This window comes from Podarcis erhardii (assembly GCF_964252035.2).
Source record: "Podarcis erhardii genome assembly, chromosome: 13".
NCBI lineage: Eukaryota > Metazoa > Chordata > Lepidosauria > Squamata > Lacertidae > Podarcis > Podarcis erhardii.
The window spans coordinates 49204939-49232744 of record NC_138502.1 but is presented as its reverse complement, the minus strand read 5'-3'; the positions used below and the strand labels follow the sequence as shown (position 1 = coordinate 49232744).

Genomic DNA, 27806 nt, shown 5'->3' with positions numbered 1-27806 from the left:
GATTTCATTTTCTTGAATCACAAGTTGTGCAGGACTGATACACACCATGTCCTGTCTATTTTTATAGGCATATTCTTTGATTTCAACAATATCCAACTTTGCATTTTCCTCTCAGCTCCTTGAACTTTTTAGAGAAAAGGCAGGAAAATAAACTAGCTTCTCTGCCACAGAACATGGTTAAGAATACATCCCCAAGCCCTTCCTTTTCTCCTGGCTCATGCAAATGTACAGATCTCTTTTCACTCCAACCAGTGTGTGTGTGTGTGTGTGTGTGTGAGAGAGAGAGAGAGAGAGAGAGAGAGATTGTGTTTTTAATATTTTGTTGGGAGCCTCCCAGATTAGCTGGGGCAATCCAGTCCGATGGATGGCCTATTAATAATAATAATAATAATAATAATAATAATAATAATAATAATAATAATAATAATAAATTATTTTTATTTAACACCATCTCGTGAAATTAGGCTTGCCATTTTGTTTACTGCTCCTGCTCCTAGCCCCAGGTGAAGCTTTTCCTGGCATGGAGAGTAAAGTAGTGAGATAACCTTCAGCTGCTTAATTTCCACACGATCTGCTGCTGTTTGTTGGAACAGATCCAACACAACCCTATAGGAAATGCAACAACTTTCCTAATTAAGAGATGCAAGGCGGCCGGGCGCTTTTGATGCTTCCTTGCTGGCCTAAGGTGAGAACACGAAGTCCGTGCACTTAGACTGAGAAGCAAGAAGCTCAGGCTTGTTCTGTCGTCATGCCAACCAGGTTGCACCAGCGTCATTAATTGGAACAAGACGGTGATTCACTGCTGCAATGCCCATTTAGGAAGCAGTGAAAGGAGAGGGGGCAAGGCTACCAAAAGCTATTAGTTGTGATGATTCTATGCAAACTCCAGGATAAAGAGCAGTGTATCTCTGAGTACATTCCTCTTCAACCAGGCCTTGGGCTGATTAACATCTTATATCCCCTTTAAATGTATTTGGGGGAGAGGGGTTATTGGTTTGTTTTTATCATGTATTTTGTGCTTTTATATTGTGTTTTTATGTTGTGAACTGCCCTGAGATCTGCGGATGAAGGGCGGTATACAGATTTAATAAATAATAATACCAGCTGCTGGGGAGCAATAGTAGGAGAGTCCTATGGTGTGTATGTGCTGTTTATGGGCACCTTACACACATCCAGTTTCTGACTGTGGGCTAACAGGATGCTAAACTACAGAAGCCTATGGGCTTAACAGTATGGAAGGCAGCATGCATAATTCAGTCTGCCATGGGCAAAACACTATGGGACCACTGCAGGGTTGCATGTCAAGTGCAGCACCTATTTACCTTCTTGTAAATTAACTCCAGCAGAATTTCTACTGTGTCCAGATACAATACCCAAAATCAGGCAAAGGCAAACTCCGCCCCTCCAGATGTTTGGGACTACCATTCCCATTATCCCTGACCACTGGTCCTGTTAGCTAGGGATGATGGGAATTGTAGTCCCAAACATCTGGAGGGCTGGAGTTTGCCTATGCCTGCCCAAAATTCACATCCCAGGTAGTCCTCAAGGAACTCCATAATCCCTGAACGGGATTGCTTACCAAGGACTTTCCTTCAGTGAGACTATGCATGCATCATGCCAAAGGTTCCTTAAGCTGTACAGCATTTCATCCAGATATACCATACCTTCTGCATGCACGCATGTTTTTCAACAATGACCAAAGAACCATGCCATGCTATCCCATGAGTGCTTCATAAACCAGCTTGTGAAGTTTGACTGCATGGTTAAACTTCTGACCTCCTCTGCTACTGAACCTTCTGAGATTGTCCGTGGCAATGTATAAATCATGTATCCTGAAACCGCTTACCAATTGTGGCCAAAATGGGCATATGGTGTGAAATAATACCCATTCTAATTATGATGGTATATCTGAATTTCTCTGGATGAGTCAAGGTGATTTCTACAGCTCTGGGAATGAAGTGCCTGATCAAAAACACACACAATCTTGGACAACTGCAGAGACTGCATCATGTTGATAGACTGGTTTAGGACCTCATATACAGTCGAAATTTCAGCTGCAGGAGCATGTATTATGGGCAAATAGCCAATATTGTCTGGCGGTGACATCATCACAGACAAGTATGTTGAAGCTTGTTCCTTGATCTTCAGGGTTTGGCATGCTTTTTTAAAATATTTGCTGCCTTCCACAACATTTTCCAAGAGTCACGGATCTGAGGAAACACCAGCCTTGCATTTGATACTTCAAGTGAGCAATGAGTAATGCAAACCATCCACAGTCGCTTTTGTTGTATCATGCTTTCGTTTTTGCATGTGAAGTTGGTTGACAACTAAGGCTGCTTGTCCTGGAGTATGCTCTGTGCTAGTTTTAATTTCTTTCTATTCTGAATAGTTTTAAAGTCAGTTGGGCTCAGTAGCTAATGTTAGTTATGCAAGGAGCATATCCGTTTTATCTGTTTTACTTTTATGTGGGCTTAAAAGCCATATATTGGAGGATAGGCACTGGGACAGCAGCTGTTTTGGCTTAACTGATAAGAAATACTTAGATGCCCATCTTGACCAAAGGATGCTCTACGGTTTAACAGTTTTAACATGGGTTACCACACAAGCACAGACCCTCAGTTAAAAATGTGATATTAACAATGTGCCGCTTATGTGTATTAGTTCAGTGTTTCCCAACCTTGTGCCTCCAGCTGTTTTTGGACTACAATTCCCATCATCCCTTGCCACTGGTCTTGCTAGTCAGGGATGATGGGAGTTGTAGTTCAAAAACAGCTGGAGGCACAAGGTTGGGAAACACTGTATTAGTTCATGCTTATCAAAATAATAAATAAAAAGTGTTGCTGACGCCCCCTCCCCCCAAATGGCGACTAGATATTCCGTTTTGGCACCCACAACCCAGGTCCCAGAAGCCATTTGGCTCCTAGCTTTTCTATCCCAGTTTCTAACACTGGGAGACACCAAGTTTAAGGGCAATATTTCACATTACTTATTTTCAATGTGAATCAATACAACCATGTACTTGTCAGCATCTATTAAAACAGAAATGATCAACAATTAGCTGAAGCACAGAGCAAGTGATAACATATACCAGGTCTGAGTAAAAGGCTATTTTTACCCCATGAATCAGTCAGCATTCTTACTGTGACTGGGATTACAGGCAGCCGGGTTACTGAATATAGGCCAATGCAATTACGTGTTGTAACACATTCAAGAAATGTTGAAATTTGCACTATGAGAAAAAGAAAAGGAAGCCAAGTTCATCAGGGGAAATAGTAGCACATTAGAATTTTATTTCAACAACCCAATTAATGTGTCAGTTATCACAGTCTACTCCCAGTGCCCCAGCTATTGCAGTCTCCAGACACTGGGACAACCTGAAAAGGTTTTTAGAGAAACTCTCTCATAGTTTATGTAATTTCCAAACTAAAGCCAGGACCACAAGGTGGAGAAGTCTTGAAGGCCAAAGACCACTCCCATTGTTGCCCACACTCTTTACTCCATGAATGGAGGGGACAATCTTCCAGAGGGATCACTACAAGCAGTCTGATCAATAGGGGCTCCATTCTCTTTGATCAGGATTCGGAATATCTAGCAGATTAGATGAGATAGGGAAGACCTCTGATTGGATCTGCCAACATTTCTATTTTTTTCTTCCCCTCCTCAGAAAACACCAACTCACTGGATGGGTGAAAACAGCCATAGGTCTGCAAAATTGGTTTGGAGTCATAATAGAGGATGAGTTAAACCTTTTCCTCTGCACCAGTTTCCTGAGGTAAATTGCCGTCAACCTGCTACTTGTTCACTGGGCAAAACAATCAACAACAATAATACCAAAGCTGAGCTGAGATCAACTATGCCAAATGATTCCTTTGAAATAGTCAAAACAAAGTCAACTGGGCAGTTCTAGAGAAAATATGTTTTAGCCAACGTCATCTAATTTGGGAATGCTGGACATGATCCCAACAAAGCAGAGCACTATTCAGGCTTCAGTCCTGTTCAGACTTACTTGGGAGTAAGTCCCACTGATCTCGGTTTGATTATTTTCTGAGTGATAAGTTCTACAGATTTAAGTTGGAGAGATTCAAGCACGAAACTACATCTGTTGAAATTATTTTGAATCTAAGCTTACCTGTTTTCTCACGTCTTTACACCATTAATTTCCATAGGGATTCCTTCTAAGTAAAGCCCTATTCAGCCATTCAGTACCCATGGGCTCCCTAAAATCAGTCGAGCTGGTCCCACATCTTAGGTCCCATGTCATTCCCCTAATGGAGGAATCTGCTTCAGGGGATTATCTGTAACCCCCAAGAGAAACATCATGAAGCAGCACCCTGTGTTGAGGAAACTTGAGGCCAGTGTTGGAAATTCCCCAGGTGCTGGGCATGATTTGCTACTGGCATGGGTCCAATTGCAACCACGGGGAGATTTATGGCCGCCATGTTGGCAACTGATATCTCCATCGAGCCAGCTGACTTGTGCGCAGCAAAAGACGGACATCTTCTGCTTCTGCACTGCCATGTGCATCATGGGCCCCTTGCTGGGCATCTTAGTCCTCCATCATCACATCAAGGGAAGTGCAGGGCTGAGTACAGATGTAGTTGAGATTATAGATGCAATGTAGTTGAGATTATAGAATTGTAGCTTTGGGAGCAGTGCTCAAAACGAGCCAAGTGACAGGCACATTTTGCAAATGGCTTTCGGCCACTTGTGAGTGGCCATGTGAAGATGCCTGGATGCCAGGATGGCTCCTGACATCTCCACCATCTGGAGGTGCATGCCTGGGAATCCTTGGCTCTCGACTGTTTACAGACCCTAATACCATGTGCTGTCGAATTCTATCAGTTATATTTTATCTGCACAATCAAAATGAATTTCAGAACCCAAAATGCTTTTTCTTTGCCGCTTGAGCAGGAGCAGTGAACAACGTTATAGTTAATTGTTCTTTCTTGTCTTCACTTCCCCCATCCCACTGCCATGCTCACGTTTGAGAAGAATATTCTTACGTTATCAATGGTCCATGTCAACATTAAGAAGAAGAGGTAGGAATAGGTCAATTCATGTGTGCTAGCTTATATATCTGAATTTCTAACACTGCTTGAGGCATATCAGGGGAACCAGGGATCTCAGAGGAGACAGCAGTCCATCTTTCCATCTTTCCCCTCAAGATGTGAACAACCCATGTCAGAGGCAGACACCGAGGGACTATCTAGCCCTTAGGAATGCAGGCCAGATGCCTAGAAGTGCAGGCTTGATCAGACTCTGCATGAGTAAGGAGATGCTCATGAATAAATCACCCCTTATGAGTAGATCAATTCCTCAGGTAACATTGGTGGCCCGTAGCTGTGCTCTACATTAGTCTCTGAAAGCTCAGTCTTAGAAGCCTTTGTTTTGTAGGCACGGTCTACCTAGAGCTGGAGCCATTCTAAGCACCAGCTCCCGCCCTTGGTGGTCACTTTGCCCTTGGACAGCCCTCTCACTGTGCTCCTGTTGCTACAGTGGTACCTCGGGTTACAGACACTTCAGGTTACAGACGCTTCAGGTTACAGACTCCGCTAACCCAGAAATAGTACCTCGGGTTAAGAACTTTGCTTCAGGACGAGAACAGAAATTGCGCAGTGGTGGCAGGGTGGCAGCAGGAGGCCCCATTAGCTAAAGTGGTGCTTCAGGTTAAGAACAGTTTCAGGTTAAGAACAGATCTCCAGAACGAATTAAGTTCTTAACCCGAGGTACCACTGTAATTCTTAGCAGCTCTGCTTTTGTGCCGTCTGAAGGACCCAATGCTCTGTTGGATTCAATCTGAAAGGGGCCTATTCACAACGGCCCCCTTCAGACTAAAAGTGTTGCACGTTGGCGCTGCAAGAGATTATTAAAGTGGCACATGTGTCAGCATTTAATGGTGGGGGGCAAGCAGTCAGGAGGTGAAGCACTGAACAGGGGCTTATCTTCACTTGGAATGGCAGCCTCAAAGGTCCTTAACCCTGACTGGGTTGTACTTTGTTTTTCAGAGGTGATCATTAGTCTGCAAGTAGTGGTCTAGTTGACAACATGCCAGTGCAGTCCCAAAGTCAAACACGTTCAGGATCTAAATTATACATGTGCATACCTACGACTTGAAAGTATTTTAGCAGGATGATCAGAGAAAAATACTGCCTGTTCATCCATTCTCTGCTATTCTTATCCTGTTAACACTGTCATATATAAAATTATGAGCGATGTGTGTCCAAAGAAATATTTTCTGCTACTCTTTTGTAACTTGTTGCTTGGTACTGTGGCTACTATAAATGCAGCAAGGCTTTTTGAAGGACAGAATAAGCTCACTTTCTGCTAAGCTGGATTTTCACTCATCAGGCCTCCTGACCTGCTTCCTGAAAGTAACTTGCTTACTTTCACGAAGCAGGTTACATGCATAGGTGCCTCCTCTATGATTTGCAGCATGTTTTATGAATTCCCCACAAAACAGGGGGGAAGAAATCCTTTTTTTAAAAAAAGAAACAACCGCAAACAGCCCTTGCACCCCACTTGTTCCCAATCTATCTGAAATTTGGCAGTCTTGATTTTCTCTGAAGTACCTACCATGGCCTGCTTCACATTTAAAAAGTGACAACTACAGTGGTACCTCAGGTTAAGTACTTAATTCGTACTTAACCTGAAACTGTTCTTAACCTGAAGCACCACTTTAGCTAATGGGGCCTCCTGCTGCTGCTGCCGTGCCGCCGGAGCATGATTTCTGTTATAATAATAATAATAATAATTTATTATTTGTACCCCGCCCATCTGGCTGGGTTTCCCCAGCCACTCTGGGCGGCTTCCATAAAAACCAGAGATACACTAAAATTCTCATCCTGAAGCAAAGTTCTTAACCTGAAGCACTATTTCTGGGTTAGCGGAGTCTGTAATCTGAAGTGTATGTAACCTGAAGCATATATAACCCGAGGTACCACTGTACTTTGCTCCACTTCCCAGTCCTCCTGTTGTTATGCTATCAGCCGCTAAGCCATGGTTTAGCTTGACGTTGCGTGCAAACCTGGGCTTGTGGTTCGCCTTGCTCCAAACGAACCTGTAACCAATGTTTGCTATTGGCTTGGTGGTCATGGTTTGTTCGAGGGAGACAAGCCACAAGCCTGGGTTTGCACACAACAGCAAGTCAAACCATGGCATAACTCCCAGTAATACAGCAGGACCAGAGGACCCCATGGCTTTCAAAACATGGACCAGCAGGCTTGCTCATTAAGCTGTGGTTATGGGCATCACCCTGCCAACAAAGGTCCGTATAGTAAAAGCTATGGTTTTCCCAGTCGTGATGTATGGAAGTGAGAGCTGGATCATAAAGAAAGCTGGTCGCCGAAGAATTGATGCTTTTGAATTATGGTGCTGGAGGAGACTCTTGAGAGTCCCATGGACTGCAAGAAGATCAAACCTATCTATTCTGAAGGAAATCAGCCCTGAGTGCTCACTGGAAGGACAGATCCTGAAGCTGAGGCTCCAGTACTTTGGCCACCTCATGAGAAGAGAAGACTCCCTGGAAAAGACCCTGATGTTGGGAAAGATGGAGGGCACAAGGAGAAGGAGACGACAGAGGACGAGATGGTTGGATAGTGTTCTCGAAGCTACCAGCCTGAGTTTGACCAAACTGCGGGAGGCAGTGGAAGACAGAAGTGCCTGGCGTGCTCTGGTCCATGGGGTCACGAAGAGTCGGACACAACTAAACGACTAAACAACAACAATGGGCAAACTGGACCACCATTCTTAAATTCCATCCAATTCTGACCAAAGGATGCCCAGAGCCCATTGTTCTGCATGATGATCGATGGGAAGAGATTGGAAGCTTCAGGGTTCCTTGAAAAGAGCCTGCTTCAGGACCAAGGCTGAGTGAGGCTTCTCTTGATGCAATTCACTATCCAAAGTGCTAAAGTGAGTTCCAAACCCAAATCATTGTTCTGTGCCTGCCTCTAGTTGTTATAAGAACAAATAAAAGTCATGCACAACCTACACTGACTTCTTGATACCTCTTCTTTAGCTACTTCTTCTTTTTTAAAAAAGATTATTTTAAAGGTGTTTTTTTTTTTGCTTTGGAAGATGTAATCCTACAGCTAAAATAAAAACCCATTCCTTCCCTAAAGTCATTCAACACCATTATTAAACTGCATTATTCAACTGCTGTAACAATACAGAGTTAATATGACTAAACCCTACCCAGGTGTTATAAGAAGTGCTGATGTTGAAAAGCGGGGAGGGGAGGGGGGGGAGAGAATCTAAGCCTGGTGTTGCAGATTATTACCTTTTAATTGCCAAACAAGGGGGTAGATCCCAGGCCTTGCCTAGAATCTCCTAGTGCTTTCCAAAGTGCAGAGGTATGCTAACCTGCCTAGCTGGCTGACTTCCAAGGTGCATAATTACATCCTGCCAACCTAATTCCCTCCTGGAGTTTAATGCATGGTAAATACAGCATTATGTTTCTGAAAGAGCTATGCAGTGTTCCTGTGCACGTTTAAACAAATGTCACATTCCATTACAGAGGCACATGCTTTCGGTGCCTTTATAAAGGGGGAGCGTGAAATTCAAACACTGTAGTCCAGGGGTCTGCAACCCATGGCTCCGGAGCCACATGTGGCTCTTTAATAATAATAATAATAATAATAATAATAATAATAATAATAATAATAATAAATTTTATTTATATCCCGCCCTTCCCAGCCGAAGCCGGGCTCAGGGCGGCTAACAACATTAAAACAGTACAACATTATAAAAACATTATAGAAATTAATTAAAATCAAAATTGATGGCAACCATAAACTAAAGTTTTGTAAAGATTGCCAAAGGAGGGAGTCAGGCTGCGCCCTGACCAAAGGCCAGGTGGAACAGCTCTGTCTTGCAGGCCCTGCGGAAAGATGTCAAGTCCTGCAGGGCCCTTGTCTCTTGTGACAGAGCGTTCCACCAGGTTGGAGCCGCAGCCGAAAAAGCCCTGGCTCTAGTTGAGGCCAGCCTAACCTCTCTGTGGCCTGGGACCTTCAAGATGTTTTTATTTGAAGACCGTAAGTTCCTCTGTGGGGCATACCAGGAGAGGCGGTCCCGTAGGTACGAGGGCCCTAGGCCGTATAGGGCTTTGAAGGTTAAAACCAGCACCTTAAACCTGATCCTGTACTCCACCGGGAGCCAGTGCAGCTGGTATAGCACCGGATGAATGTGATCTCAAAGCGAAGACCCCGTAAGGAGTCTCGCTGCAGCATTCTGCACCCGCTGGAGTTTCTGGGTCAGTCTCAAGGGCAGCCCCACGTAGAGCAAGTTACAATAATCCAGTCTGGAGGTGACCGTCGCGTGGATCACAGTGGCTAGGTCAGGGCGAGAGAGGTAAGGAGCCAACTGCTTAGCTTGGCGGAGATGAAAAAATGCCGCCTTTGTTATAGCTGCAATCTGCGCCTCCATGGAGAGGGAGGTATCGAAGATTACACCCAAACTCTTAACGGACGGTGCTGGCACTAATTGCACCCCCGCAAGAGATGGGAGTTGCCCCCTCAGTCCCATGTCATCCCGTCCCAGCCAGAGGACCTCTGTCTTCGAAGGATTTAACTTCAACCGGCTCCCACGTAACCATCCAGCCACAGCCTCCAAGCATCTGATCAGTGTGTCTGGGGCCGAGTCAGGATGGCCGTCCATCAACAGATAGAGTTGAGTGTCATCAGCATACTGATGGCAGCCCAGCCCAAAACTCCGGACAAGCTGGGCGAGGGGGCGCATAAAGATGTTAAAAAGCATCGGGGAGAGTATCGCACCCTGGGGCACACCACACACTAAGGAGTGGCGGGATGACAATTCCCCCCCCAAGCGCCACCCTCTGTCCCCGACCAGAGAGAAACGAGCGCAGCCATTGAAGGACTGTGCCCTGGATCCCCACGTCGGCAAGGCGGTGGTCCAGGAGTTCATGATCGACCATGTCGAAGGCTGCTGACAGGTCTAGAAGAATCAGCAGCCCCGACCCGCCTCGATCCAGCTGCCTGCGGAGATCATCTGTTAGGGCGACCAGAGCCATCTCTTTTACACCTTTGCCACGGCTCCGGGGCGGATACTAGCGAGGGGAGGAGGCGCATTGTGCGCCCCGACACTTCCCACTGTGGCGGGCGCTGTACTGGCTGTGACGTCGCATGGGGGCGGTGCGTGCGTTAGTCACGCACCGTCCCGACGTCACCTTCCCGCCCGCTGTCAGATCGGAGGGCAGCGGCGCGCATGCTTTAAATGTCACAATGGTTTTGCGGCTCCCACGGTTTTTTTCTTCAGAAACGGGTCCAATTGGCTCTTTTTGTCTTAAAGGTTGCAGACGCCTGCTGTAGTCTATCAGGGTAACCTCTACAACATTTACTTGGCCAGACAGTTCAGTAAATGGAGTAAATACACACACACACACACACACACACACACACACATTCGTGGTACCTCAGGTTAAGTACTTAATTCGTTCTGGAGGTCCGTTCTTAACCTGAAACTGTTCTTAACCTGAAGCACCACTTTAGCTAATGGGGCCTCCCACTGTCGCTGCGCAATTTCTGTTCTCATCCTGAAGCAAAGTTCTTAACCTGAAGCACTATTTCTGGGTTAGCGGAGTCTGTAACCTGAAGCGTCTGTAACCCGAGGTACCACTGTATATACAGTCTTACCTTGGGTTACAGACGCTTCTGGTAGCGTTTTTTTGGGTTACGGACTGCCGAAACCCGGAAGTACTGGAACAGGTTACTTCTGGGTTTCGGTGGTCGTGCATGGACATAAGCGCTAAATTGCACTTTGCGCATGTGCAGAAGCACCAAATCACAACCCGCGCGTGCGCAGACACGCCGCTGCGGATTGTGAACGTGCATCCTGCACGGAACACGTTCCCAACCGAAGTGTCCATTGTATACATATGGTACCTCGGATTACAGACGCTTCAGGTTACAGATTCCGCTAACCCAGAAATAGTACCTCGGGTTAAGAACTTTGCTTCAAGATGAGAACAAAAATCGCACAGCGGTGGCTCAGTGGCAGCGGGAGGCCCCATTAGCTAAAGTGGTGCTTCAGGTTAAGAACAGTTTCAGTTTAAGAATGGACCTCCAGAACGAATTAAGTTCTTAACCCGAGGTACCACTGTATACATACACACATACAGAGAGAGTGAGAGCGCCAGGCCTCTTTTCTCTCCCCTTTTCAAGGTTATAAAAAGTCTTTTTTACTTTAACCCCCCACCCCTCTTATCACACTTGACACTTTGCCCTTTAAAAACACCAAATACATCTTTTGTAACCATTTTTCTAAATAGCATCCCCCTTCCCCTGGTTGATGAGTGAGATAATTTATTGAGCGTCTCAAATAGGTATGTGCTGGCTATTTCCGACAGAGCACCATTACAGACGTTAACGTGGGGAAGGAAATAAAATGATGTTCCAAAAGACTGAAAGTCTCACCCTTAGATACAGTCAACGCTAAAACAGTCTTTCTGTATGTTCTATGTACCGTATTTTTCGTCCCATAGGACGCTCCGTCCCATAGGACGCACCTAGTTTTTTGGGGGGAAATAAAGGGGGGGAATTTCCTTTATTTCCCCCCCAAAAGCAGGTCGGGGAACAGCGGGATTCTGGCGCTGCACCTCCCTGCTGTCCCCCGAGCTTGTGGGGCTGGCCGATGTCTGTCCGGCGCACGGGGCGCTCTGCTTCAGGGCGCCCCACCCGCCGTGCGGCAGGCTGCTATCCGCAGTGTGGGGAGCCCTGCGGGGAACTCCTGCAGGACTCCCCATGCTGCGGATGTCTGTCCGGTGCGCGGGGCGCTCTGCTTCAGGGCACCCCGCCCACCGGGCGGCAGGCTGCTATCCGCAGCGTGGGGAGCCCTGTGGGGAACTCCCGCAGGGCTCCCCACGCTGCGGATGTGTTCCCGAAGCTCCGGGCACTCTGCTTTCAGGGCGCCCGACGCTCTGGGAAGCAGGCTGCTATCCGCAGCCTAGACATCCCTGTGGAACCTCCCGCAGGGCTGCCTAGGCTGCGGATGTCTTCCTGAAGCCTGGAGAGCAAGAGGGGTCGGTGCGCACGACCCCTCTCTCTCTCCAAGCTTCAGCGAAAGCCTGTATTCGCCCCATAGGACGCACCCAGATTTCCCCTTCATTTCTGGAGGGGAAAAAGTGCGTCCTATAGGGCGAAAAATACGGTATCTACCAGGTAAGCCAAACTGATTTATTACAAAGAAATTCTGTATAACAGTAGCAGGCCCTAAGAATGCTGGAAAACATAATGTGCAAAACCGCTTTAACGAAATATACGACCTCTTTGCATCTTTCTCTGTGTGTGACAAATCGGGTCCTCCTCCCAGAGGAGTTGCGGTAAGATCATCAGGACTGACCTCACTGTCGTGTGGGTGGGAGCGATTGGATAGCCATAACAACCTGATTGGTGGTCCTTCAGTTGCTTGGCAGAACTGGTCAATGGGATTGTTTTGTGTATTAACCGAGGGTATATGGATATATACCATTGAACGTTGCGTAGAGCTTCCTCTTTTCGCTTCATGCATCGAATCACCCGCTCACCCTCCCTATATTTAGGGTCCATTATGACCTTGCTATGCCGCCGTGGGTCGTCTGTTTTGGGGACAGGGGCCCGGTAATTTTCCCATTTGGCTGATTGGCTGGTGCAACTTTGATTTTGCCTGCCGTGTAGCAAATTGTCACAACTTTGTAAGGTCTGGCGGTGTATTCCGTTAAAAGAACCCAGGGACTCGCCTTGCGTTTGCCAACCTCTTTCGGGGGGTATGGCCACACAAGAGTCCCTGGGAGTATTTTGGGCTGAGCTTGAGTCACGTGACCGTACCAATGCTCCCCCACAGTGTTTACCTGTACTGACAATATGGTGGAGCCCAGTCGTCAGTGCTGTCCTGCTGCGGTCAGGTGCAGCTAGCCGGGAACCAATGCCTAAACAAACCACTCACTATCTGTAATCAACGAAGTTGTGGCCAAAATTATGCCAATAACCTAAAACTAAATTTCATCTTAATTGTGTCTTTATTATTGGCAAGCTTCTGGGGATCTTTTTTTTAAAAAAATGAATATTTATTAGCATTTTCAATAACAAAACAAAAATAAACAAAAAAAGATAAAAATACAAAAATACAAAACTTAAAAACAATTAAAAACACATAAAGTTTCAATTGCTTATTTTCTTTTAACTTGGTTCTCAGACCTCCTCGCACCTCCCCTCCTTGTATTCCAATTCCAATTATTAGCTCAGCAAATCCTTTTTACTTATTTCTCAACTTTAACTTGATAATTTATTTTAACATGTTATTATTTTATTTTTTCTCTTTCATCCATTTCCTCAATTTATTTTTACAAACATTATTTTCATTTAATTTAGATCGTTTTAAAAACCAGTTTTAGCTTATCCAAACTTATACATCAATACTTATACATCAATACTCATTCATAAACATTTTTCCTAAAGTCGACCAAAATTCCCTTCCACGACTTTCCCAATTTTCGTACGAATAACAAAACAAAATAAAAACAAAACAAATTATAATTATATACCCTTTGGATTCCCAAACTACACCCACCCCCTTCCCGGTTTCAGTCCCCAGCAAGTGTCCATCAGTCTCAATATACTGCTGCTGGGGATCTTAACACGCAACACCTTTCATGCATTCAGAGGTTCCCAATGAAAAATATACAAAATGCAGCAACTGGCCTGTATTTAACTTACTTAGTCGTCAAAGGCAACCAGTTGTGCCATACAAGTGACCAAGTGACCCAGTGGAGGAGGGTTAGGGTTAGGGTTAAAAGTTACGGTTGGGGTTAGGGTTCCACTAAGCTGCTTAGTTTCAGTGCTGGCTGCAGAGGAAAGAAAGTCAACCCCTCAGGTCTGCTCCTCCTCTTGTTTTATACAAGAAATGAAAAAACCCCAGATTCCATCAAAATATAAATGTTGACATTAAAAATTAAACACACACACAAGTCCAGATGTTGTTGGACTCAACCTCCCTTCAGCTACAGCCAGTAGTCAGAGGTGACTGGAACTGTAGTCTAACAAAATGATAAGATGACCAAGTGTCTGGAAACCAAGCCTAATGAGGAATGGTTGAGGGAGATGGGTATGCTTAGCCTGGGAAAAAAGGAGACTGAGAGGAGATAGGACGGCAATCTTTGAATATCTAAAGGGCTATCACATGGAATCTGCTCCAAACCAATGGATTCAAGTTACAAGAAAGGGGTTCCAACTAAACACCAGGAAGAACTTTCTGGTGGCAAGAGAAAGCCAGTGTGGTGTAGTGGTTAAGAGCGGTCGACTCGTAATCTGGTGAACCAGGTTCGCATCTCCACTCCTCCACGTGCAGCTGCTGGGTGACCTTGGGCCAGTCACACTTCTTTGAAGTCTCTCAGCCCCACTCACCTCACAGAGTGTTTGTTGTGGGGGAGGAAGGGAAAGGAGAATGTTTGCCGCTTTGAGACACCTTCCAGTGGTGATAAAGCGGGATATCAAATCCAAGCTCTTCCTGTTAGTTAGACAGTGGAATGGCCTCTCTTGTAAGATGGTGGACTCTCATTCCTTGGAGGTTTTTCAGCAGAAGTTGCGTGGCCATCCGTCATAGTTGAGATTCCTGCATTGCTGGGGTCTGATGGCCCTCAAGGTCCCTTCCAACTCTACAATTCTAGGATTCTAAGTTCTGCCAGGCCACAGGTTCCCCACCCCGGCACTAGGAAGAGCCAAGACAGAAACAAAGAATCTTATTCAGCATACACATTAATGTGTTTTCAGGCAGTGATAGAACCCCAGGACAGTGGTGCACTGGAAATTAGACCAAAGTGTTGACTAATCACCAAGCTTCACTTTGTGGAGCAGAACATGAGGTGCCCACAGCTATTCAGCAGAGAGAGGTTTATGAGTAAGCATGTCAGGAAACCCACAACTATGGGCAAGGAAGCCACAGCTATTCGGAGCACCAACATCTAATAAAGAACATCTCTTGGTTTCTATACAGCTTCCACAAACAGAGGCTTCTCCCAAAGTCCAATGGACCTATTCAAAAGCTAGCTTTACAGTACTCTGCCTAAGCGAGAGATTGGGCATCTCCTCTGGAAAAGTGAAGGCACTCCCCATTGGGATGCGGGTGGCGTTGTGGTCTAAACTACCGAGCCTAGGGCTTGCAGATCGGAAGGCCGGCGGTTCGAACCCCCATGACGGAGTGAGCTCCCGTTGCTCAGTCCCAGCTCCTGCCAACCTGTAGTTCGAAAGCACATCAAGGTGCAAGTAGATAAATAGGTATCTCTCCAGCGGGAAGGTAAACAGTGTTTCTTTGCACTGCTCTGGTTTTGCCAGAAGCGACTTAGTCATGCTGGCCACATGACCCAGACAAACTGTCTGCGGACAAACGCCAGCTCCCTCAGCCAGCAAAGCGAGATGAGCGCCGCAACCCCAGAGTCGTTCACGACTGGACTTAACTGTCAGGGGTCCTTTACCTTTAAAGCACTCCCCAAAGACACCAAGGTGACTAGGTCTCCTTAGGACTGGCGAGTTTCTCTTCCCTCTTTTTTAAATTAAAACAAATGAACGGCGTTGAAGCAAGTCTTAAACTCTGTTTTGGTGATCAACACAATTCCTGATTAGTATTTAGGAAGCATTAATATTTAGGAAGCGGGGCAAGTCACTATGAAAGGCTATGGGGAGGGCACGAATTATCTTTTCTAATTCGCGCTAGCAGGGATTCTAGATTAAAAGCAAAGGAGGGGGCCTGCAGGTTAAGCTTAATTGCCTCCGTTTTTTGACATGCAAGTCCTTGCAAAAAACTGTTCGCTTAAACGGTGACAGACTGAATGCAATAAGCAAGTTGTGAATAAGAGTAAAATATTCATACAAAGGCAGGATTGTATAACCATCTTTCTTTCTTTGAAGAGGTTCTGCACAGACTAGCAGTTTTAGAAAAACAGAGCAAACATTTCAAAATGGTAACAGTTCTCTGCAAGAACATTCTGTCTGTCATCAGAACTGCAAAAGTTGCATTATAGCAGGCAGGAGAGCTTTATTAAGCAAACAATGCTCAGTGTGTTTTACCGCCTGATCCTATGCATGCTTACGCAGAATGAAAGTGCCACCAAGTTCACTCTTAATAGAACAGTGGAAAGTGAGGAAGTTTATAAATGGGAGTACAGCACATTTTCCCACCTTAAAAACAAAACAAAAACAGAGACCTTTATTTTTTAAAAAAAGAAGAAGCAGCCTGGCCATTAATTAATGATTTTACGTGCCAAAAAATCTACTTTCACTGTGGATCCTGAATCAGAGATCCTGGAGTGCAGCTATTTCAAACCTTGAGGGCAGAGAGTTTCAGCGATCCAAGAGGTACACGAGTAAGTTTTTAGGTTTTGATCGTGCCACAGGATTCCTGCTTCTAGAAAGTCTTCCCATTCTTCGAGGAAGATGTCAATGCGAGCGCCTGGTATAGAATTTATTTGCAAAAGTACATCACCTAACACGTTTCAACAACAAAAAAATCTTCCTCAAGGGCAACAGTTCGAAGTTCTCCTGTTTCACAAGTAAGTGCTGACTCAAGAGTCCAGGATAGTACAGTTTTCTATTATTACGGTCACAATCAGCTACCAATTTTAGGTTCACCTGGCCTTTAAACAAAAATATTTTTATTTATAAACATTTTTATTGGTTTTTACATATATTTTCCAAACAGAACGTATCATCTCATCTTATCTTATACATCATTTTGGCTATTTTAGCCTGAGACTTCCATCAACCACGTCTAATGATTTTCAAACCTCCTCTCCTTAATCTTACATTTGTTATCCTAACTATTACTTTTAACAGTCAATAACTTTAAATCCATACTCATAAATCTTTTCTGTAATATTTCATATAGTTCTCCTTACCAAACTTCTTGTAGTCCTACAAGTGTAGTCAATTGATTGCAATTGTCTTTCAAATAACTCACATATTTACTCCAATCTTACAAGAATTTCTGGTCCTGCTGGTTTCAAATTCTCCCTGTCATCTTATCCAATTCTGCATAGTCCATTAATTTCATCTGCCATTCCTCTTCTAATAATTTTTTTTATTTATTAAATCTGCCCTTTTGTTTTTACAGTAACCAAAGGCAACAAATGAGGCATGGCAATAGCAGTGGAAACCGATAACCTATTTCGCCCGGGCCAGGGTTCACACATACAGACTGAGCATGGTACATGGGCACCCATTTGCCATGTTACCTCCATTCAGGGATGGCTCAAGACATTTTGGCGCCTGAGGCAAACTACAAAACAGTGCTCCCTCCCCTCCCACCAGGGAAGAAGGGGTGAGTGAAGATCTACATCGGAAAGAAGCAGGGAACAAATATCTACATTGGGAATGAGGGGGAAATAAAGATCTATTGTGGCCACAGTGATCCATGCAACGGTCACCTCCAGGCTTGACTACTGTAATTCGCTCTATGCGGTGCTGCCCTTGAAGCTGTCCCAGAAACTCCAGCGGGTGCAGAATGCTGCAGCGAGGCTCCTCACGGGGTCTCTGCCATGGGAGCATATTCACCCAGTGCTTTTCCAGCTGCACTGGCTCCCGGTGGAGTACAGGGTCAGATTTAAGGTGCTGCTTTTGACCTTTAAAGCCCTTCACGGCCTCGGACCCTCGGACCTACAGGACCGCCTCTCCCGGTCTGCCCCACGGAGAGCCTCAAGGTCCATAAATAGCAACACCCTAGAGGTCCCAGGCCCTAAGGAAGTCAGATTAGCTTCAACCAGAGCCAGGGCCTTTTCAACACTGAACGCTAGTGGAACACTCTGCCTCATAAGACCAGGATCTGATTTCTTTCCGCAGGACCTGTAAGACAGAGTTGTTCCGCCTGGCCTTTGGCTTAGAATCAATTTGATTCCCTCCCCCTCTTTCTTTTTTACTTTCTCCTCCTGTGAAGAGGCTGCATCTTAATGTTTTAATGTTGTATTTTAATCTTGTTCTTTAAGTTGTATTTTAATCAACTTGTTTTTATTATTGGTTGTTAGCCGCCCTGAGCCCGGTTTTGGCTGGGGGGGAGGGTAGGGTATAAATAAATTATTATTATTATTATTATTATTATTATTATTATTATTACATCAGGAACAAGGTGGTAGTATTCACCAAGAGACCACTGTAGAGCCAGGTGGAGGTTGGCGCTTCGGGGGCCTTTGGGTTTGAAAAGAGTGTGAAACAAGATTTGGAATATTCTATAGGCCCTATCTTTAATTACGGAAGTTTGGCAGGAAGGAATATGATCACTGTTGGGTTGGAGCTTCCCCAAGATCTGGTTTTCAACACCAAAGACTATCAAAAAGACCGGCAGAGGGGACATGAAAGAGACTTAAGAGCCTCAGACTTAAGATCTCCGGGTTGATGGTTTTCTGAGATTGATGGAACTATTGCTAGGGGCCAAAACCGGGGAGGGGATCTGGTGGAAGAAAATTGGGAATTTAAAGTGTATATAATATAACTTTGGTTGTTGTTGTTTTTTGTTTTTTAATGAGATGGGAAAATCGTGGAATGGAATTTATTTATTTTTTACCCTAGGGGAAATGTTTTAAGAATAAGTACAGATATATAAGTTTTAATGGGAAATAAGATTAAATAAAGTAAAAGTGGATGGTTATTTGGTGAAAGAAAGAATGGAAAATCACAGTATATTAAGATAAGATATAAGGATAAAATTAAGATGAAGGATTTGCTGAAATATCTATATGAATTAGAATACAAAGAGGGGAATTATAGTATGTTAAGATAAATTATTAGGATAAAAACAAAGTTGGAAGGATTTGCTGGAATATCTAATTGAATTAGAATACAAAAATGGGAGGCGTGAGGAAGTCAACGAAATAAGTGAATGTAAGTAAGTGAGATAAAGGTTTGACTTGTTTTTTACTTCTTTTTTTCTTTTTTCTGTTTTCTGTTTTTTGATGTATATATGTATTGTTTTTTCTTTTTCTTTCTTCGATTGTTTATTTTTTATTTTTCTGTAACCTTTAAAACCTTAATAAAAATTTATTTAAAACAAACAAACAAACAAAAAACAAGAGACCACTGTAGAGGCAGCAGGCAATGGATTCCTTGGAGGCCAGATCTGCTTGAGGCAGTTTCCTCACCTTGCCCCATGGGTGGGCCAGCCCTTTCTCTACCTATTGCTCACTGTGTGCATGAACACTGAGAAGAGAAGTTGCTGCTTCCTAGATTCTATGCACAGTATAAGCTGGCAAGCATTATGGCTGTGGTGCCCTCCACTTTCTGAAAATGCCGTGTCATGTGTTCCCATGTCTTTTTCTGAGGGCACAAGTATCATAAGAAAAACGTTACACAGTGCCTTGCAATGAATGTAATGTGTGCTTGTGCATACAACACACACTTAAGAGATTGGATTAATAAGTAAACTATCAAATTCAACTAAGTTCAGGATAGAAGCGTCAGACAGCAGGAGAGGGCTGCGAGGAGCAAATCTGAGATTTAAATGCAGGTTCAAATGCAGGCCTACGAATTTCCTATGGGCTTGCTTCGCAAGACGAAAATGTCTTATGAGTTCCTGCGGGTTTTTTTTCCTCCCCCCCTTTTTCTAAGCCGCTAAGCCGCTTATCTGCTTATCCGCTTAGCCGATAAGCCGCTAATAGCGCTAATCCGCTAAGCCGTCAATGGGCTTGCTTCGCAAGACGAAAAAACCGCTAGACGAAGAGACTCGCAGAACGGATTCTTTTCGTCTTGCGAGGCACCACTGTAAACAACTTCATCTTATATGCCAACAGTACTACTTACAGTGGTGCCTCGCAAGACGAAAATAATTCATTCCACGAGTTTTTTTGTCTTGCGATTTTTTCGTCTTGCGAAGCACGAACTTTGGAAAAGCTTCAAAAAGCACCAAAGTCTTCAAAAACCTCAAAAAAGGCTACCACACCGCGTGCTATGAGTTGCTCCTCGAAGTGAATGCAAGGTTTTAAGAAAAAGGAAACAAATTCGCAAGACAAAGGAAACAAACTTGCAAAACGTTTTCGTCTTGCAAAGCAAGCCCATAGGGAAATCCGTCTTGCGAAGCAACTCAAAAGACGAAAAACCCTTTCGTTTTGCGAGTTTTTCGTCTTCCGAGGCATTCGTCTTGCGAGGTACCACTGTATTGGAGAAACCAAACCCAGCATTGGCTTGATGTGCTTTTGTCTAGATTACCATAGTAGATGGAGCTGCCCTTGTAAGCTTCGACTGGATCAAAACGTGGCTGCCGGGGTTTTGTATCATATTACATTCATCCTCTGCCAGCTTCACCTGCTACTAATCTGCTTTCAGGCTCAACGCAAGGCTCTGGCTTTGACCTTTAAACTCCTAAAACGGCCAGGAATTTATTCCCCTGCCCCCCATGAGCCTAAACAAGAGCTCCGACCGCAGGAGGAGGATTTCAAGGAAGGCTACTGAGGCTTGGCAGGCAGGTACACAGGAGAGGGCTTTTTATTGTAATGCCCATGGTCTGGAACAGCCTCTCAACAGAGGAACACCTGTCCCTTTCACTGACTGCTCTTAAATGGTCATTGAATAGACTTATTTCAATGGATTCTTTTAGATTCGTTTAGGAATGGCTGTTGTCCATTTCTGAGATGCTTTCCATTTCTGAGACAATGTTTTGCCCTGCTTGTTTCAGTTTGTTGCACCTCTGTTTGGCTTCAAGAGGTTTGCTCTTCTTTCATATTGTTCCTTTGCACTAATCAATTTTATCATTGCAAGCCACCCTGAAGAACTATAAATCTCCTCAGTGGTGACTGACCCCTTCCCCTCCTCACATACTGAATCGACCATTCCTACCCTTCTTGCATTTTAATAGAAAGTTCTGCAGATGCCATTTACTATCAATCTGTGACACCCTAAGTAAAGGGGTAAAGGGAGCCCTGACCATTAGGTCCAGTCGTGGCCGACTCTGGGGTTGTGGAGCTCATCTCGCTTTATTGGCCAAGGGAGCCGGCATACAGCTTCCGGGTCATGTGGCCAGCATACGGAAATACAGATCTGGCAGCGTACGGAAATGCCGTTTACCTTCCCACCAGAGCGGTACCTATTTATCTACTTGCACTTTGAGGTGCTTTTGAACTGCTAGGTTGGCAGGAGCAGGGACCAAGCAACAGGAACTCACCCCGTTGCAGGGATTCGAACCGCCGACCTTCTGATCGGCAAGCCCAAGAGGCTCTGTGGTTTAATTCACAGCGCCACACGCGTCCCTTGTGACACCCTAAACCCTTTGTCAAATGCAAAATTTGCCGGTCAGCATAGTAAACTGCCTTCTAGTGATTCAAACCACTGGTTCAGTGCTGCCTATTCTGTCGGTGGTAAGAAGTCTAGGTCAAAAGCCTTGCCCGAGATCCATCCTGAAACCACAAGTGCCAGAGACTGAACCCAGAACCATCTCATACCCTCCAACATTTCTCCGATGAAAATAGGGGCATCCCATTCCATAATGATAGTTTTACCGTTGATACCCCACACATCTTACTGGGTTGCCCCAGCCACTCTGGGCGGCTTCCAACACATATAAAAATATAATAAAACATTAAACATTTAAAAAACAAAAAACTGCCCTATACAGGATTGTCTTCAGACAGCTCAGGGGTTGGATAACTCCATACCCGCCAACATTTCTCCAATGAAAATAGGGACATCCTAAGGGAAAGTGGATCAAATCAGAAACTGGGACGGCTTCTCTAAATGAGGGACATCCCTGGATAACAGGGACACTTGGAGGGTCTGCCATCTACATGCAAAACATGCTCTGCTCCTGAGCGATGGATGCTTCCCATCCTATAGGCTGCAAAGCAAGCTGGGGATTCATGTGGGGGATGGACCACTGTATACATTACGGTAGGGCTGGATGTTTGCACATTAAAAATTAAGTGCATACTGCATCTGTCTCATCTTCACTGCTGCAATACAACATGCAGAGCTGTGATGGGCTCTGGCCACTCAATGCGTATTTCCACTGTTGTGACGTGGGGTTTGTGATTTCAGCTCTCTTGACATAATATGCTGGAGACAGTTCTCTAGTAACACTTCTTTATTAAAGCAACAAGACTAAGACCTGAGGAGGGGAGAGCTACATTTATAGGGACAGGGAACTAACTAGAAAGGATACATTTTGGAGGGAACAATATCAGGCAATCACAGTCCTGCCTTTTGGAGGAAACCAATAAGACAGAGGATCCAAATACAGCAGCTTAAATGAACCAATAGTAGCTGTACCCTCTGGAACCAAAAGGCAGTTACTTTACCCTAATGCAAATACAGACAATAATAATACAGATATAAAATCCTTTGACTCAATACACAACATCCACTGTGTGTGTTTGTGTGTGTGTTGGGGGGGGGGTGTGAGTAGTCACTTTACAAGTTACAGGATTAAACTGGTACGGGGGCAGGGGGACTTTGCAAACGTGTCTCTTCTCCCCCCAAGGGAGCGAGTTCCATAGTGTGAAGAAGCGCTTTCATTTATCTGCAAACTTTCAGCTGCAAAAGGATGTCTATGAGAGATGGAGAAAAAACAGTTGAAGGGGATGCCAGGCAACAGGGAATTACATTCACATGTGGTGGGGGTGTAAATATGTACAATTTGGGGGGGGCAAAGTGTGTTTAAGGAGATAACAGAAATCACTGGGTTAAAGCTGACAAAAAGTCGAGAGGCAGCATTATTATAAATTTAGGGTGGGGTGGAAGGTTCACAGGCTATGAAGGACTTGCTCACAAATTAATTGACAGCTGCACAAATTATTATAGCAAGGAAGTGGAAGGGGCAAGCAGAATATAAAATTGAAGAATGGTATAATTCTGCCACGCATAATTTTAAAAATATATATCACATTGACGCTTGCCTTTTTCTCTACACTAAAAAGTCCCAAACACGACAACTTTTCTTCATAGTCGCTCCAGCCCCCTTTATCATTTCAGTGGGCCTTTCCTGAGCCTTTCCCAACTCTACAATATCCTTTCTGAGGTGAACTGACCAGAACTCTACACAAATATTCCAAATGCGTTGGCACCATAGTCCAGATCCTCAAGAACAGAGAGCTACATTTATCGAAAGATAGTTGATGCAGGCACAACTACAAGGCCGGTTTTCAGAAAGGTTATGGCTTGACTCACTGCTATGCTACATGTTGTAGCTTTCAAAAGGGTATCAAGTGTTCCAAGGACAGTAGACTTAACTGCTATTTTTAACAAAAGCCTTGGCGCAACTGTCAGCTCATAAGAACCATACCACAGCGACAGCTTAAACACGCCTTTATTTGCTTGGACATACTCCCTGCCCTCCCCCCAGCTTCACCATAGGTCTTGAAATATATATCACTGCCCAAAATTGCATGACAGTCCAAGCAGGTTGCTGGTAGGAGCAAGTGTGTCTCATTGGCTCTATGGTGGGCCTCTTTTAAAAGCTTCAAAATCTCCAGTAATTATAGTGAACTTGTGGGAGGAATGTCTGCCCTATAAAGTTATTGTGGAAATGGAAAGCAATCTCTCCAGGAGCTAGAAAAACAGTGCAAATTAATTATCAAGATGCATTAATTAGCACAGATGCCAAATGTATTGTCCCAAAAAGATCCTTCTTGAGATCCAGAGGCATCCATTCCACATAACCCCTGCTTCTCTTAAGGAATTCCTCATTTCTTTCTCAAAACACTCTCGCATGGAACAAATAGCCCAGCTATCAAAGCCTCTGGGTTTTCAAACATGTTCACTTTAATTAAAGAGGAAGAAAAGACATTTGGCATATTCTGTGTTTTTACTCCAGGCAAAAGGAAACTGAGCCCAAGTTTTTGAGAAGTATGAGCAATGCTGGATACGATACGATAATCTTTACTGTCATTTTCCCATACACAACAACAAAACTGAAAAAATCTACGTCAGACATACAAAAACCTACAAGCCTGCTATCCCAGCCTGCTTAAACCCCTAAAAACTCTGATACCTCATAATTAAATACAATATACTCCTATAGAGACTACCATACACTGCGTTTAAAACGAAAATTGCATTTGGATAGAAACTGTTTCTCAGGGGGCTAGTCCTAGTCTTTATAACCCTGTACCTTCTTCCAGAAGGCAGAAGCTAAAAGAGATCATTTCCAGGGTGCGCACTATCCTGCACTAAAACACTACGCCTCCTGTGTTTTACTTTTGAGAATCTTCGAAGCTCCACCACTTGCTACGAACATCCACAGAAGCATTTCTAGAAATGGCCACCAATGTCCAGGAAAAGCAACTACAGGAGACACATGCAAAAGATCTCAAGATGCACTTCACCCCACTGACCATTAAGACTTTCTATCCTCACCTCCATGGTGCTATGGCATCAATACACCATTGCTCTACATTTACACTCTTAGCAAAAGCCTCTCCCTGAACCCCTCAGGTACAGTCCTTCCCTACTGGGCAGAAGACAAGAGTTCCAGTTCTACCTCCAAACATGAATCTAAGTTCCAGAACTATTTTTTGCAAGCATACTGTATTACGGGCTCTCTCCTCTCCACCAAGGAAGGGTGGAACTTAATTTTGCGGATTCCTCCCTCCCACAAGCTAAAGGAAGAAAATACTCTACATCACCCTAATTAGTAAGGTTTGAATCCTATAAGCAAACATTCCTTGGAGTAATTTCCACTGAATTCATTGGGACTTGCTTCTCAATAAACATGCACAAGGACAAACTGCCTCACTTCTAAGTCCTCACTTAGGCACTAGTTTCTGCTTCTACACTATTAGAGATGCAAAAATACGAAACAATTATTTTGCATGGACATATTACCGGAGAGAGGAAAACAAGGCGTAAACAAGGTAATATAACCAAGGAGGGCAATATCAAACGGGGAGAGATGACTACATAGCAAAACATACAGTATCAAACAAAAACGGCAATAGAGAGAGTGGTGCTCTTGGGCATACAACTGTTCTGTAGATAATTACAAGCACACAGTTATACAGAATGCTCCAAGGCACAGGATATTAAAATGTGTGCATCACATTGAGATATAAACAAGAATGAAGCACACTGGATAAAGAGTAAGACTTCACTGTCAATGTGATTGGCGCAAACTGGTTTAAATAAAAAGAGATTCACACATATGTAGAAAGAGGTTTGCAGCAGTGTCCAAAATTATCAAATAGCCCAGTGAACATCAACACACGACACCTCTAATTTGTGTCTGTTACATTGATGATATTGTCTTAACTTTTTACACAAAAAAAGAACATTGATGATTTGCCGATCATATTATATAACTTGTCCTAAGGTAATATGTGAAGTCGCTGTGGCTGTTCATTGCTTGTAAGTCCCTTTGAGATCCATTGAATGGCAAGTGGAACAGAAACACAAGGAACCTATCGAGTGACATATCACTGCATTGGAGTATTATTTTTCTATCAAAGTTTGTAAATAAAACTTTGCATTATACATAGCAGTCAGTGTGTTTGTATCACCTGTGTAGCAACCATATTCCTGAGAAGGTCTCATTCTCTTTTGGAAATATTGCAGGCAACCTGTGGACTGATCACCACATTTGACAACAGAAGTATACAAGGTAGAACATGGCACCACATATCGTGAGAAGAGCCCTGCCGGACCATACCAGAGGCCCATCTACAGCAAGAATCTGGCCTTACAGTGGACAACCAGCCCACAAGCTGGATGGTGATCTTCACTGCATGTCCCACCTAAACATTTTCTGAAATATTTCCCTTACACCTTACACTTTGCATTTCTTGATGCCACAACTTCCACTGCTTCCATCACTCGCCACTTTTCTCCCTTAGGATGTTCAGAGATAGGATGTTCAGAGTGCCAAAATACAGGATTGGCTCAAAAGCCTTGCCGCACTAAACCAACACAGATATCAAGTCAGCAGGTGGTTCGGCCCAATATTTGGTACAAATTTGACACAACATCATAAAAACCCAGGCAAACTTTCCTCACAGTAGCCAGCCCAGTGCCTCTGAAAAACAGGACATGAACTGAAGAGCTCTGCCCTGCTGTTACCTGGCCACCTACTCTGTGGTCCCTGAACTGCCCTTCAAAGGTACACTGTCTCTGAATCTCGAGGATCCAGGTAGCCACGACGACTATTAGCCATTGATAGATAAACAAAGGCTCCGTGGTTTCCTTTCCCCAACCTCTTCAATGGCCATCATCACATCTTGAGGCAATGAATTCCACACGTTAATTATGTGTTAGGCGAAGTGCTGGCTGCTAACAGACCTCACCTGGTCACTGATTTCTAGTGTTTGGGGAGAAGGCGGAAAAAAAGTCTTGCCCGGACACAAGACATGCACAATGTGGGTAATCCCAACCATTCCCCCCCCCCCGGGCACAAGTCATCCAGAACATAAGCTCCTTGGGGTCAGAGAGGGAACGGGAACTTTTCCTTGCGTTACTCTGCAGAGCTCCACGCACACCAAGGGCACTTTGAGATCTTGTTTGCGCGCGCACTTTCAAGGGGGTGCACATTTGGAGGGTCTTCCAGCCCGGTCCAGCCTCCCGCAAAAACGACCCGCATTCTTCCCAGGAGCCCCCTCCCTCCGCCACCCCACCCCCCGTACCTTCTGCGGGGCTCTGAGCAGGCGGTGCACCCCGGCCAACTGGGTGCCCAGGGGGATATCCTCCCGGAAAGTGTAGAGCGGCGGCCTGGTGGGCTCGGGGAAATTGGTGCTGTTGAAAGGGTCGGTGTCGTCGAGGAACTGCACCCTGCAAACCAGCGTTGCGGTGGCCATGGTGCATCCATGCAAGGAAGGCGAAGAACAACCCAAGAAAGGCGGAGAGCCCAGCCGGGAAAGAAGAGCGCGCCGGGCAGCGCCAAAAAGACACGGGAAAGGAGCTTCCAAGCCAAGAGAGAAAAGATCGGCGGCACCCCGCTTTCGCCCCCCAAGTTGTTTCCAGCCGCTGGGTGGGCAGAGGAGGAAAGTCTGCCCCCTCGCCGCCTCCCAGGAGCTCTCCAAGGAGCGAGAGGCTCAAGCGCGCGCCCCCGCCGAGCCGGGCGCCTTTGCGCAGCGAGAGAGAGGAGGCAGAGCGCGCCGGCCGACCAGGCGCCGGGGGCGGCCGCCCGCGCGCCTTGCGCGTCCCGGCAGGGCCAGGTCACCGCGCGCGGGGCGATGCCCAAGCGGCGCGCAGGGGCTCCGCGGAGAGCGGCGGGGCTCCGGGGGGCGGCGGCGGCGGCAGCAGCAGCGGCTCCATTCTCGGCTGCGCGCTCGCCGCACCGAAGCGGGACGCGAAAGAAAAGGAGAAGGAGGCGGAGGAGAAGCGGCTGCTTCTGGGAAGCCTCCGCTCGTCCCCGACGCTGCTGCTGCCGCCGCGCGAGAAATGCCGCTTGCAGGCAGCGCCCTCCGCTGGGCGCGATTGGGAAGATCCCGCAGAACGGACCATCGCCTGCCCTTGCATGCGCCTCCATCCTTGCGAGGCGTTTTGGGGGAGCCCTGCGTTCAAACCAGGAATGCGGGGCGCAGTCCCCACCACAGCCTCCAGCTAAGGCCAGGACCAGGACCGTTTACACAAGCGCCATACATACACAACAGCCAAGAGGGCCCAGAAAAGCAGCCTATAAACCTGCAGCAATGAAGTGGGTGCCATGTAGCGTCCTGTTTCTGACAATCCCATATAGAAAAGCAGATCTGGTCACTCTTATACATGCTCCACGCTGTAACTTAGTATGGATATGGGAATCTAATGTGGGTCTACATGGGACTGTCCTTGGATAGTGTTCAAAAAATGAAGCCAAAATAATTTTGGTTAAGTATTCTGACCATATCTCACCAGCAGGGCCAGATTTAGATTTGATGAGGGCCT

The 27806-nt window shown here is 45.3% G+C and overlaps 1 protein-coding gene across 12 annotated transcripts in view; it reads right to left on the bottom strand.

Annotated features, from left to right (window-relative positions):
• Positions 1-27191, bottom strand: part of FHOD3 (formin homology 2 domain containing 3) — a 366192-nt gene extending 339001 nt beyond the window's left edge. For 5 of the 12 annotated variants that reach the window (XM_081836221.1, XM_081836227.1, XM_081836228.1 and 2 more), the window contains exon 1: positions 26567-27189. In XM_081836221.1, the coding sequence (XP_081692347.1) occupies positions 26567-26737 (171 nt within the window). In that variant the 5' untranslated portion in view covers positions 26738-27189. Of the gene's footprint in view, positions 1-26566 lie in introns of all 12 variants that reach the window. The other 7 variants (XM_081836223.1, XM_081836224.1, XM_081836232.1 and 4 more) reach the window with 6 other exon arrangements.
• Positions 27192-27806: the final 615 nt, after the last annotated feature.